Source organism: Sphaeramia orbicularis, chromosome 22 (assembly GCF_902148855.1).
Source record: "Sphaeramia orbicularis chromosome 22, fSphaOr1.1, whole genome shotgun sequence".
Taxonomy (NCBI): domain Eukaryota; kingdom Metazoa; phylum Chordata; class Actinopteri; order Kurtiformes; family Apogonidae; genus Sphaeramia; species Sphaeramia orbicularis.
This window is the reverse complement of record NC_043978.1, coordinates 4,569,633-4,583,687: the sequence shown is the minus strand read 5'-3', so window position 1 is coordinate 4,583,687 and position 14,055 is coordinate 4,569,633. Positions and strand designations below refer to the sequence as shown.

General features: G+C 37.1%; 1 protein-coding gene across 3 annotated transcripts in view; it reads right to left on the bottom strand.

Moving 5' to 3' along the window:
- uggt1 (UDP-glucose glycoprotein glucosyltransferase 1) overlaps positions 1 to 14,055 on the bottom strand; it is a 64,716-nt gene extending 50,661 nt beyond the window's left edge. For 2 of the 3 annotated variants that reach the window (XM_030127108.1, XM_030127109.1), the window contains exons 1-9: positions 14,008 to 14,055; positions 10,465 to 10,603; positions 9,946 to 10,025; positions 9,556 to 9,686; positions 7,486 to 7,598; positions 7,220 to 7,394; positions 2,906 to 3,002; positions 2,732 to 2,810; positions 2,414 to 2,514 (exon numbers count right to left, since the gene is read on the bottom strand). In XM_030127108.1, coding sequence (XP_029982968.1) covers positions 2,414 to 2,514; positions 2,732 to 2,810; positions 2,906 to 3,002; positions 7,220 to 7,394; positions 7,486 to 7,598; positions 9,556 to 9,686; positions 9,946 to 10,025; positions 10,465 to 10,603; positions 14,008 to 14,038 — 946 coding nt within the window. In that variant the 5' untranslated portion in view covers positions 14,039 to 14,055. The remainder of the gene's footprint in view (positions 1 to 2,413; positions 2,515 to 2,731; positions 2,811 to 2,905; positions 3,003 to 7,219; positions 7,395 to 7,485; positions 7,599 to 9,555; positions 9,687 to 9,945; positions 10,026 to 10,464; positions 10,604 to 14,007) is intronic. The other variant, XM_030127110.1, reaches the window with a different exon arrangement.

Below are 14,055 nucleotides of genomic sequence, written 5' to 3'. Positions count from 1 at the left end.
TTTTATTGTAGCTCTGTTGATGGTTTTAGTTCCTGTGTAAACTGTGCATTTGTTTCTAGTTCAGTTTTTTTTTTTTTTTTTCTATTGGTAAACTCTTTGCACGTCTGATAAGACAGGCACTATATAAATAAAGATAAGTCTTATTAGGTAAATCTGCAAAGGCTCCTACATGAACACCAAAATCATATTTTATTTTATTTATTCATATTTTTATCATGTTTTGATCCTTTTCATTAAGTTGTCTGATGGTCAGTAACCATAAAGCCTGCTCTTTTTCCATTAAAAAGCTTTAAAATCCTTACTTCATAATGTCTGACAATTTTCCACATAGTTTGCATTCGACCTGAAATGATTAATCTTCTAGAATTGATTAAAAAATTATTCCATTACAATTTTCCTGACTCAAAGCTTTGTTTCCTTTATTTTGCTGCTGCTATACATTGGTTCCACTGTTGTTTCACACTGTTGTGTTTATTGTGACACATTTGAAGCCAGGATCAACACAAAGTTCTATTAGTTCCATTTTAAGTTGTTAGTAAGTTAGATCCAAATATGATTCAGCTGGTTCTGGAACAAAGGATAAGTTGTTTTTTATTTTCAGACATGTCTTTTTCACATCTTTCTATTGTTTTGCCTATTCAAATAATTGCTTAATCAAATCAAAGAAAATAATCTGTAGATTAATGGATTACAAAAATAATCAATAGCTGCAGCTCTTGTTTTGCATATGCAGCTGTATAAATTAACATTCATCCTTAGCCTTCCATTCCACCATTGAAAAATGCATGAAAAATCGATGCAGTAGTTTTTGTGTACAGACTATCCAAAATGTGCAGTTATTATCATAACCTTCTTGGAGGTTAAGTAGTAGAGATAGAGCTGTTATTAGAAAGGTTTCAGGACACCTAATCAAAGTATATTTATCAGGACCAAATTTCCTAGAAATTGCAGGGACAGGAAGGCCTCCGTCTGTCAAAGAAAAACTGATCACATTTTGATGAGGATGAGGATGTGGGATTTGTGCCATTAGCCAATTAGCCAATCTTTTGTCAGCAGTGGTGATGAAGCTAATGGACACAGCTCAGTCAGAGTCCCGAGGGTATATTTACAGGATAACAAAATCGTTTCACTGAAAATTTAAGTGAGAGGAAGAATGCCTCCAGGTGTAAACAGGAAGCTGAGGAAGTGTTTAGCTTTGCTTCAGCGTATTTGTTGGTTATAAAGCTCACTGTCAGTTTAATATACTGTATGTTTTACTTTGGTGTTGGCAGTCTATTAAGGATAAGAATTTATAGTATAGCTGAAAAAAACAGATATGTCAAAGGTTCCAAGTGGAAAATTAAAGGAGATTTAAGTATATTTAAGTCCAAACCCTGACTGATGTGGGCCTATTCAATATATACAAGGCCTTGGTGAATCTGTAAGAATTATTCTTTTGTCTCATGAATGTGTGGTAAAATGCCTCAATAGCACCCCTAAAAAGTTTCAAAGCTAATTATTTATTAGATTTTACCTAGATGCATGTGTCAGGTCCAGACTTTTGGACCCACACCCTACACCCAACAGGAAGTTTGCCATTTTCATGTGCACTTTCTGCCCAATATTTGGCATTTTCAGTCATTTTACTATTGAACAATTATATGTAAACCCTTTCTTCAACTAAGCTTGTGAAAATTACTACATAATCTTCATAACAGCATTTTTTGTTAGGAAAGTGTTACATTTTACAAAACAATCATAATAATCATAAGTGCTTCTATACACATACAGACAGATGTATACAGAATGGTGAAACTAAGAAATAACATATTTGGTCATTATGACACCGTTGTTGTGGTCTCTTCTACAGCTGCAGTGGTGCATTTGGTTGAATACATCAGTTACAGGCTTTACATATTTAAGTAAAATTTGTTATGTTCAGTATCAATTAAAAACAGGCAAAAAGAACAGAAATACAGTTCATTTTATAAGTTTTAAAAATTCTCTGCCATTGTATGCTCTTCTTCATGTATTCTTCATGCAGATGCAGATCATTAGACTTTAAGTTCAGCAGCGACACAAGGTTAACAGGATAATAATATACCTAATTAACCTTCACAATGAATGGTGATGCATCCAGTGTAAAGGTATATTATCGACTACTATGTCGTATTATCATCCCATTATCCAAAAAGGCCTGAACACTGGGTCAACTGAGAGCCTTTCACAGTTTAATCAGCCTCCTTAGTGGACAGGAGGCTTATTCAATTAGCTGCAAACTACAGCATCGCCACTAGATGCTACTATTACACAAGGAACCTTCTATATGTCAAATAATGCAGAGGCAAAACAAAAAAGAATGAAAGTGAAGCAACGAGAATTCAATAATTGCTGAATGAGGAAAAAGGAAAATATAGTTTAGCTGTAGACTCACCTTGCATCTGCCAGACTTTCAGAGGTGCCATTTCATTGGTGCTTTCTACTAAATGTTTCCTCAACTCTTTAAGCTGCTCTTTCAATTCAGGATAAATGGTCCTATAGAGAGAACAACAGCTTGCTTAATGTCTATGATACTAAGAAAATGTTTAGTTTCTTTACAGGTTAAAGATAAAGGCATATGGTCAATGCTTAGAGAGAGGAAAGAGAAAAAAAAACGAGTGAGAGAGAGGCTTGGTAAGTATGAGTGTGGTGCAGTTCCTGGAGGAAATCCAAGCTGTGAATTTTTATCGCAGCCTGACATGGAATCACTCACTTCAGTTTGCCAAAAAGAAATCCTTGGACCTCATCCACCGGATCATTCTCTCCGATCACTGTAGCGTTCACCTCCGCCCCTGAAACCACAATCAATTAACTGGTTATTCACATCAGGACTCCCCTGAGATTACACTATGTTGGCCGTATGCAAGTATCAAGTGTGTGAATTCACCTTGGACTTGTGTGTCATCCTTTGCCTTGTACTCCTGACTCTTTATGGCCAGCTCCACTCCGTACCCAGATAGATACACTTTCTTTTCACTTGGTTTCTAGAATGGCAAAAAAAACCCACTGTAAAACAAAGAGAGGCAGATGATATTCCTATCCATGTTTGGAGTGTTTTAGATCCCTGGACGCATCTCGACATGCAAGAGAGACCGATGTGGTGCATATGTAAATACATTCAGAAGCATTTAGGACAGTTAGACAGCAACCAGGCCATTTCATTCATCTCCCTGTAGCTGCACAGATGGTAAATTTAGCAATATGCCCAATCATTCCTGCAACTAAGTACGCAGGAAAGAATTTGCCCGAGTGGCCTCTGTTTTTTTGCTTCATTCCTTTTATGAAAAAAATAAATTAACTTGCAGATTAAAAAAACTACAAACAAATGTCTGAGCTGACAACTTTGGCAGCTTTTAAGTACAGACAACCAGCTGTTGCTTGCTAAGTAGTGAACACATTAACTGTCCCACAATTGGCCCCTGAGCTCTCAAATAAGATGAAAAAGTGGTTAAGTGTTACAACCTCTCTGGTGCCCCAGACTGGATGCCTAACAGACAGATGGTGAGAATAATTTAGCATAATTACAGGAAAAAAACATATCAACTCCATTTGCATTTGAGAGAAGCAGCAATCCAGCTTCAACTTGACGTGATAAATTGGAAGCACTTTTCTCAGGTGGAAATGAGGATCCCAGTTTAACGGCAGACTTTTTTTATAAGATGCAGAAAACTGGAGAGAGGAGCACTTATAACTTATCACTTCACATCATATTCATATTTTCACTGTTTTACCTTTTTCCGTTGTTTTGGGTTTTTTGTTTTTTAAATATGACAATCAATCCATCAGTCATACTTTTCTCTATTTTCAGCATTTCTCTGTGTTATTAAAACATTACAATTATAAACATACCCTAATATTTATTTATATATTCAAAGATACGGTGGAAGCACTAGACTAGTCTTTCTCAAATGGGAGTATGCGTACCCCCAGGGGAACCTGGAAGAAGCCCAGGGGGTACTTGAATTTTTTTTTTTTTTTTTTAAAAACATTAAATAAGTCATCATGTACTGAAGAACAGTTCAGTTTCAGTTTATTGTCATTGCCATAAAGACATCGAGATGTTGTTGAACCACCCAACAGTGGGCATCACACCCCCAGTGCCCTGCCAGTGCGAAACATAAATAATGAGAATTCATGCTGAAATATTAAATGCAATAAATAGATTCATATAATAAAATTGACACTCCTGACCTTATTTTAATATTTTTAAAAACTCAGAGGCCCTCCCCCCCAGACTTTGGTAACATTTTAAGAACATTTCTATTTTATATTATTCAAGATTAGTTTATTTGAGTCATTAAGAAATTGTTTTTTTGTTGATGAAAGGTTCATTTATTCATTAATGACTGATTAATTCATTTTTCATATCAATGAAAAGGGCACTTTTCAGTTTATATTTTGCACACAAAATTTACTTACAAAGATTTGTTATTTTTAATATATTAAAGTTAAATATGTGTTGTTTGTTTACAAAATTTGAAAACAAAAAACAGACACCTTTGGCACAAGTACAAATTTTGCGTAATTTTTTTCAATCAAAAATGCTTAACTGAGAGTTGGGGGTACTTGGCTAAAAATTAATTATTTTGGGGGTACTCCACTCTAAAAAGTTTGAGAACCACTGCACTAGACTATTACCGTGTTTCCACTACGTGGAACCGGCTTGACTTGGCTCAGCTCGACTCGACTCGGGTACCAGGTCCTATTCCTGGAGACCATTTCCATTACAGGATACTACCAACTTTACAGTACCTGGACGTTATAGCGATGCAGCACGTTACTTCCGTGTTGTCTGCTCAGAGAGTTGCTGATAAACTCGCTTGTTGCATGTTCTCTCGTCAAACTCATGCTGAATTTTTACGTCTGAACCTCCTTGACAAACCATGGTGTAGTTTTGTGGGCTGTCATCATGTGGATTAACCTACCGCTATATTTACTGTAAACTTCTGCATCTGTTTTTTGGAAAACGGCGGGTCACAGAGACAACTCTCTGACCAATCAGTGGTCTGCAGTGTTATACGTCACGTTTTAGTATCTGGTCCTCAGTCCTGGAACCTCGGCGGAGGCAATACCAAAAAACTAGTACCGGGTACCAGATTCCAGGTCTGTTTTCGTAATCGAAACGCAAAAAGGCCGAGTCGAGTCGTGCCGATACCACGTAGTGGAAACACGGCATATGTGTCTATTAGGTGTATATGTGACGATGTTCTGAGCTAGTTTTTGTTTTGCTCTTTACACAGCTTCATTTCATTTTATTTACAGACTTCAAAGCACACACAACAGTACAAACCTCCACTAAGGCAGCTGGATTCCCCACAATATCATACCATCCCTAACATAATATTGCAAATGCAAAAAATTATGCAGATTTATGCTAATGTATGCTTTGCATTTTGGAGGACAACAGTCCAAAGAAACCATGAAATTTTGAAATAAATCTACATCTAAAATCTTGAGGTATATTAACCCTTTCAGTGCCATGGGCCGATTAAATCGGCTTTACGAATACAACCTTTAAAGTGCCACGGGCCGATCAGATCGGCTTTGGAGAACACGCCATATTTGTGTACAAACAAACCATCCACCCCCATTTCTTTCTCACATTTCAATGACGTTCTTTCAAATCTTCTTGCAAATTACGATCAATAATGAATCGGCTGCGTCCGGTGCGTTTTGAATCTAAGTAGCAATCGGTGGGATGTTACCGAACGGTTTTTGACCAAGGAAGAGCTTGCGTTTCATTTTCTGCTTGGGAAATTTTATGAATGAATTTATGAATGAAATCATATGCAAATTAGATGGCCATTTTGTAGTAATATCGTAAACACAGCGATCTGTCAAAACAGTCCCATCTGCTAGAAAATGAGTTCTGATGACGATTCAGACTTCGATTATAAAAACGACGCGAAATACTGAAAGACGGCCAAATTCTGTGGCACTTATAAGGCTTATTAGCCCCTTAACTGTCTGGCACCGAAAGAGTTAATAATCAGAGAAGTATCCTGCGTCCAAGAAGTTGTTGTGGTGGAACATGTGTGCATGAGGAATTGTGCCGTGGTCTAAAAATGACTGAATCTCCACATAAAAAGATGTGTCTTTGTCAAAGCTCATCATTTTCAGGTTACAGTTTGCTGTTCCTTCACATAGAGAGGAGGACAGCCACCCTGCCACTAATGCTTCGTGGAACCAGCTCGACATGGGTACCAGGTACTATTCCTGGAGATAGTTTCCATTACAGGATACTACCAACATTAGAGTACCTGGACGTCATAGCGACAAGGCGCACAACTTCTGTGACATCTGCTCAGAGAGTTGCTGATGAACTTGTTCGTTGCATGTTGCCCCGTCAAGCTCACGATGAATTTTTTCATCGGCCACCAAGGACAGAAATGTCTGAACCTCCTCAACTGACCATGGTGTAATTTTGCAGCTGCCCTCATGTGGATTAACCTACTGGTATATTTATTGTAAACTTCCAAATCTGTTTTTTAAAAACTCTCGGGTCACACATTGATGACGCAATGACGCAGATACAACTCTCTGACCAATCAGTGGTCTGCAGTGTTTACATGTCACGTTTTAGTATCTCTTCACCCATTTTGGAACCTTTGCCAAGCAGATACTAAAAAACTAGTACTGGGTACCAGGGTCCAGGTTCTTTTACGTAATGGAAAAGCAAAAAGGCCAAGTCGAGTCGAGTCGAGCCGGTACCACATACATGGCATAAATGACTCAGCTAGTTGCCCTTATAACAGTACATTCTGCAAACCACACCACTCACAGAGGTGCAACAAGTGGTGTCCTCAGTTCTAAAATAAATAAAAAAGGAAAAGCAATAAAACAGTGGTAAAAATGTCTCTGTCTGTTTTGAGAGTGTTGAAGCCATCAAAATCGAAATGTGTTAATATTTATAAAATACAAAAAAGTTGGAAACTGAAACCTTTGATGAATTTGTACCTTTGACACATAAGTAAAGGTTCAAATTAATTAACAATTTACATTTATACAACAACTATAATTGCTTATTAGTTTTTTTTAATACTAATCCAATTTATTTCATTAAATTATAGTTTGTTTAATCTGGGTTTGTCAATCACCTGTAAGAACGCATATTTACATTTTGTTTGATTGATTTGATTTATTCATAAAATTCCTCATTCCCTGTATGTCGTTATGAATCATGTAATCATCAAATACTTACATCCAGGTAATGACGGAGCACGTAGGCAGCCTGACCTTCCTTCACTTTGGATACTATGACGTGGTGAAGCCTCCTGAACTCGAGTGTTCCAAACTGGGCATACAGAATGACGACAGGAGCGTCTGGGTTTGATCCTGGATATTTGTGATCACCTTTGAAAAGATATGGCTTCGGCCTGAAACAGAGAAGGCAAGTCAATCACAACACCAGTTTAACAAATCAACTCTCATCTTCACTCCTCACTTCATTACTATGTCTTTATTTACCTGTGAGATGCTGTTTTGAGCAGCGCTGCTAAACCATCGGTGTCACACGTCTTCTCTCCATGGATGCTGAAAAACGCTGAGCAGCCCGACGGAGGAGGCTCATTGGACGCAATCTAACACATATGGATGAAGATCAGTAGTGGAAGAAATATTCAATTGCCGTCCTTTCTATCCTTTATTATATCTCATGCTTTGGATTCATTTTACTGCTACATTCAAGCAAATATTCATTTTTCCTGCAGTAAATGTTCAAGGTTGAGCTCATTTAAACTACTTTAGAAACTGTTGTATCCAAACCAAAACTCAGACCAACTACAAAATATCAGTAAAACTTTTTGTCAACTGCAATAAAAAATACCATTTTGAAGAATCTAACGATATATAAAGACTGAACACAAACTAAGGAACACTGAAATGCAGGTAAAATCAGATTTGGTTCCCCCACCATGGTTCACAGTGAACAAAAATCAAATGGTTTTGCACTTTTTGGCTTTTTGTGGCTCTTCATCATACAGCTCAGTCTCCATCCTCCAGTACGCTGACAACACAACAATAATTGGACTCATCACAAATAATAATGAACACTGCTATGTAAGCAGGTCGAACAAGCAGCCACACCACCCCCAAATTTGCATCTGTTCTGAACCCATAACCATCACAGACTCACTCCTTCAGATTCCTGGGCACACACATCACCAACACACGCAAATGGAAACCTCACACTGACCAAATATATTCTAAAAAGTGAATAAAAGACTGTGTTTCCTTGGACAACTCAAAAAGTTCAAATTCAAACAGAACATCCACCTCCAATTTTACACAGCGTTAACTGAAAGCATACACATCTCTTCAATAACAAACTCTGACTCTCACTCACACAAATAACTATGGTGCATAATAGACAAATCCAGTAAAATCACTGACCACCCCCTCCATCTATAGATACACTTTACCACAGATGTAAAACAAAATAAACAATAAACCTGACCTCTGCCCACTCACCCTGCTCATCACCTTTGCACTCTGATGCCTCTGGGGGGTGCTACAGGTCCTCACAGACCAGATCTCAAAGACTACACAACAGCTTCGTTCCCTGTGCCTTGAGGACACGAAACAGACCAAGAACCCAAACAGCCGGCATTTCACATTGTCTTCATGTACTTTATATTTATCCTTATGCATTGTATCCATCTGTATAGTGTGTATTTATTTATTTAGGGTGTTCTGTTTACAGATGATGTGACCTGTAACATGCTGTACTCTAAGCAAATTCCACAAACTTATGTGGCCTTTAATAAATTATTCTGATTTTGACAAGACTGTAAAATGATCTTGTTGCACAGTGCTTGGTGAAGTTTACTGTTTTACTAAGTCAGTTGCTAGTAATTAACTTAAGTTCACCCTTGTACTATAGTTCTGCCCCTCCTGTCAAAATACGGTCACTTCATTTTCAGCCAATTTGGCAAAAAACGGCAGTTCAGAAACCAATGGGTGACATCTAGAGCTGAAACAATTGATTCATTTACTTGAATCAATGAAAAAAAAAATCAGTCACAATTTTCCTGAATCGAAGCTTCGTTTCCTTAATTTCACTGTCGCTAAACATTGGTTCCACTGTTGTGTTTCACACGGATGCTTATTGTGACACAAATGACACCAGGATCAACACAAAGTTGTATGTTCGTTCAATCTTAAGTTGTTAGTAATATGGAAACAAATGCACTGCAGTGCACATATTGTTTGTAGATGTCATTTGAGTTGTTTGTTGTTGTTATTTCTATATAGATGTTTACATCCTTTTCCTTTTATACTTTTTATGGTTGTTTCAGCTGGTTCTGGAATAAAGGACAAGTTGTTTGTCATCTTAAGACATGTCTGTTTCACATTTTTACTATTTAAATAAGCAATACATTAATCAATAGCAAAAACAATTGGTAACTGCAGCTCTAGCGACATCTTAGTTCCTCCATCCTCTAAGTATAGTCTAAGATGCAAGCATATGAGCAGGACTATGGCCTTTTAGTACCTGTGCAAACTTGCAGATGTATGTTACCCTACTTATAGGCCTACCTGTTGGAAGGATTGGACTGTTGCAGAGTAGGCTCTCAAAGAGAGGGCGAACTTGAACATGTTCACCTGGACGGAGCTGAGTAAGGCACTGGCTTTCTTCACAATCAGCTCATAGTAGGCCTGATCTGTGTCTGTACAGAAAAAATACGGCATGTTAGACCTTGTAAAGCTGTATTTGTGTAGTTAATTTACCGCAAAGAAGACAAACATGAATAAAACAAGTAAATATAGTTTGCAGCTCTAGTGTATCATGTTATTGCTTGCATAAGTGTTTGGCCAAAACACTGACACTGCAGACACTGCCAAGAGGCTGCGTACACATCATAAATTCAGCTGCTCACAGTACACAGACTAAAAGAGAAAACTGGTTTAAACCAGCTTTACCCTTACCATCATGCTCCCCTTCTATGTCCTGATTAGCATTCACAAAGTCCCAGAACTTCTCGTTGCTCTCCTCTGCCATGAACTCACTGAGGAAGAGAACGAAGAAGGTGACAGTGGTAGATGAGGAGAGAAGAGCAAAAACAGTGCTCACAGTGTAGAGGCTTTAATATTTAATACATACGCCACATTTATCCTGAACAGTTTTAGTAGTTGCGGCTGATGAAAAATGATGAGGAAATTAAAAAACCAATGTCGATGCATTCTCTACACATAATAAAACTGAACGGATATACATTTCTGTACATTTTATTCTCTGGAGTCAGCACTCAGGGAGAGCAGAGGCACACCATCTTTGCTCAAGGACACATCAGTGAGCCAGAGCTTTAAACTCACTTAGGGGACAGAGTTGGTAATGACCCCTCCAGCCCTGGAAGGACATTGATTTATCTATTACTTACTTCCTAAATTTCATGTCAGCTATAATGCGGCAGAAGGCAGCAGCAGCAGAGCAGTGTGGGGCTGTACCTGGCTTCCAACAGCAGAGGAGTATCAGTCCATTTGGTTGTGAGGGTGGTGGTGACAGCTTTGGAGTCAGCTCCTCCAGACGCTGCAGAGAACAGCGACAGCAGGAGGACGCACTGAAGCCACATCTTCAAGTCTATGCCCGAAAGATGAAGGGTGGAAGATGACAAACAACACTGAATACTAGTATTTTTGAGGCTTGAAAAATTAACCATAAATGTGTAAGAAGCAAGACACAGTGCGGAAAAACAGCACCAAATGTATCTCTAGGGTTGCTACAGTTATTTGACACATAAGTTTTATATTTTTAAGAATTTGAGATCATTTCACCCTATTTTAAGATTGAATTTTGAATAAATCATCTTTTACTCTTTGGCTGCAGGTAATTATAAAAGGGTGGTAATATACATGTGGTCCTGTGCAGAGTGTATTAAATTAAATGAAGAACATTTTTGCCAAGTTGAGGTGGAGGTTGATGCATAGTAGGTGATTTAGAGGTTCACATAGTAACAACATCTGTGATCAGAAAAAAAAGCTGATTGCTGTTTAAATCGGCTAATATCACACTGGCCCTCACCCAGATATCTGAACACTGAAAATTCCTTATCATAATGTTTAATTGGGAAAACACACTTTGAATTTTAATACATTTGGGTCCGATCAAGTGAAAGTGAACATCAACATGAAAAAGTAAATTTGCACATATCATTTATCAAGTGCTCTCATTTTTTTAGCTAAAGATCTCTATTTTATGGAACTGTCATCCTTTTTAAAATACCACTTGTAAAAAAAAAAAAAAGAAGTTACAACTGATTTTATCAATTGTCTTTTTTACACCATAGCTCAAATTTGACACTAAAATCATATCGAAAAAATTTTAAAATTTATTCAGTCTGTTGATTATACAGATGATTGTTATGTTTCAAGTCTTAGATTTTCATTATTTTGGGAATATCATTGATATTTATGAGTTTGAACATTTGTGAGTTGCTTAAAAGGACCTGTCAACATGTTACCACAAAAGCACCAATTTTTAATTTTCAATGTACTTATAATTCAGATATTTCAGTGAAATTTTCAGAAAATAATGATCTTTTGATACATTTTGGGTCATGCATACAACGATAAAGAGTTGTCCACGTGTTAATATGGCAGCCTGTCCACGTGCTACCACATCCTCATGTCAATAAAATATGTATAATGCATGCATATAAGTTACTCTGCTTACATGACAGAGACTGATGAACACGAAATGTGTCCATGTGTTACTGCTTGATCGGACCTATTTGTAAAGTCACAACTATACAGTCAGTTCAGTCTTGGTCTGGAACTACACATCCCACAAAAACTGTTCCAATCTGTAGAGTCTGTCTGCATTAAAAGGGCTCAGTGTTAGCCCACTTTAACCTGCAGGGTTACTGACTGAGTCCAGACGGTGAAGAATTACATTAACTCAATGAGATGCTAGTCTAGCTTCTGAACTCCCATGTGTTCCCCATCTGATAATCAGATACTTTGCCAGAGTAATGGTGCAAAACACAATTTTCAAATGTAAAAACATTTTTGGTTCATTACAAAACTCCAGCAGGACAAGTAAGGCCATGACCCTAGGTAATTAATGGGAACCGCTACCACTGCCACAGATGTGCAGAACGAACACGTATGACAATGTGGACTAGTGATTATTTCATGAATGAACAGATTTCTTTGGCTTTTTTCTGGTTATTGTCAAAGTACTGCAACAATAGAAGCCAAGATGATGAAAAAAATGCAGAGCTTTAGTCAGATAACTACAACAAAAACCTTCATATCTCAGCCTAGAAACCAAAACATACTAGGAGAAGCCTTTGGTTGTAAATCATTTCAGGTACTTTTTAGAAGATGGGAGAAAAACTGTGGAGTCTTCCTCAAAACATCACCATATTCTCTCACCAGTTCTACCACCCCTATTAGAATGTGTATTTTAAGCCTCACCAGACTATTTTTCACTGGACTAGGTTGAAATTTGTACTGAACAGCAAAGAAACTCAAAAATAATTTGCAAAACGTATTCATATAAACAGTGGTTACAAAAAGTAAAGAAATAAACATATGTTGTTTGGTACCCAAACAAGTGATTACAATATTTAATTTAAGATACTGTAAACATATTATCTTGCCATCATTCCTCCTATTTACATTTACTGTTCAATGATCTCTTCCTAATGTAGTTTCCATAGAAGTAGATGAAAGGGGACTAAGTCCACGGACCATCTACTATGTAAAATACACTCTGATATTAATCTAAGGCTAATATTACACTGGAGGCAAAGGCTTAAGTCTGACAAATCAGACAAAGATGCAATCATTTTAAATAATACGAATACAAATTCATTTGTGAAAGAGGCCACAATTAACTCACTGGGTACAATAATACTGTACCTATTCTACATTCAGAAAAAATATGAATACATACTGAAGCAAACCAGCAGGAGCAGACTTCAATTTTCACAGTACAGGACTCATTTGTGTGTTAAAAAAAAAAAAAGAAAAAGAAAGAAAGAAGAAAAAGAAAGAAAAAAAGGGTCATATTCACCTCACATGGGAAAAAAAATAAAATAAAATAAAATAAATATATATATATATATATATATATATATATATATATATATATATGTATATATACATATACATATATATATATATATATATATATATATATATATGTATATGTATCTATGTATGTATGTGTGTGTATATATATATATATATATATATATATATATATATATATATATATATATATATATATATATATATATATCACAATGATTATTACCTTGTGGCGATTTTGTTTTGTCTTTGAAATTTAGTGCACAATGTCAGAAATGTTCGAATATTTTGTTGTACTTTATTTCACAAGTGCACATTTTGATATTGGATTTTCATTTAAACAAGGGATGCATCAATATGTCAGTATCAGCATATCTCACTTGTAACGGTTGTTTGTTTGTGTTATTGGTTTCACTTTCATTGCCGTGCACTGCACTGAAACAACGTCCTTTTTCACCATATACTCGCCGACAGAAGTTGGTATTTGAAAGCGCATTTTCATGGGCCACTGGTAAACAAAAGCCCCCGGTGTCTGTCCAATAGGAAGGTTCAGCGTGTCTCCTCTGTCCAATAAGCGCACAGTTTGGACACCCGAACCGTTTCGTTGACAGTCCGTATTGTCACCTACGCTAGCACTAAGCTTAGGTTCACCGCTGACGGAAATGCAACGTGGATTTCTAGGTCTACCATACTCTCCCGTGCTTTAATATCAGTCCCGTTCCTACTCGACGTCTGTCAGTCTTATAACTCAGGGGTAGATAAGCTAATGCTACCTGAATATTAGCCTGTGCTGCTAGCTAACTACTCCGGCACAAAAGACAACTGTCTCATTCAGTTAGTGTAACTGTCTCTTTCAGGTCACTAAAGATACAGTCTCCGCAAAATACTAATATCCAGCAGAGAAAACAGTCATTAGTGGCTATGTTGCATAAAAAATTAATGATTTATTCTCACCGGAGCCGGCTTCGCTGCTTCCTGCATTCATGATCCACAGGGAGTGGG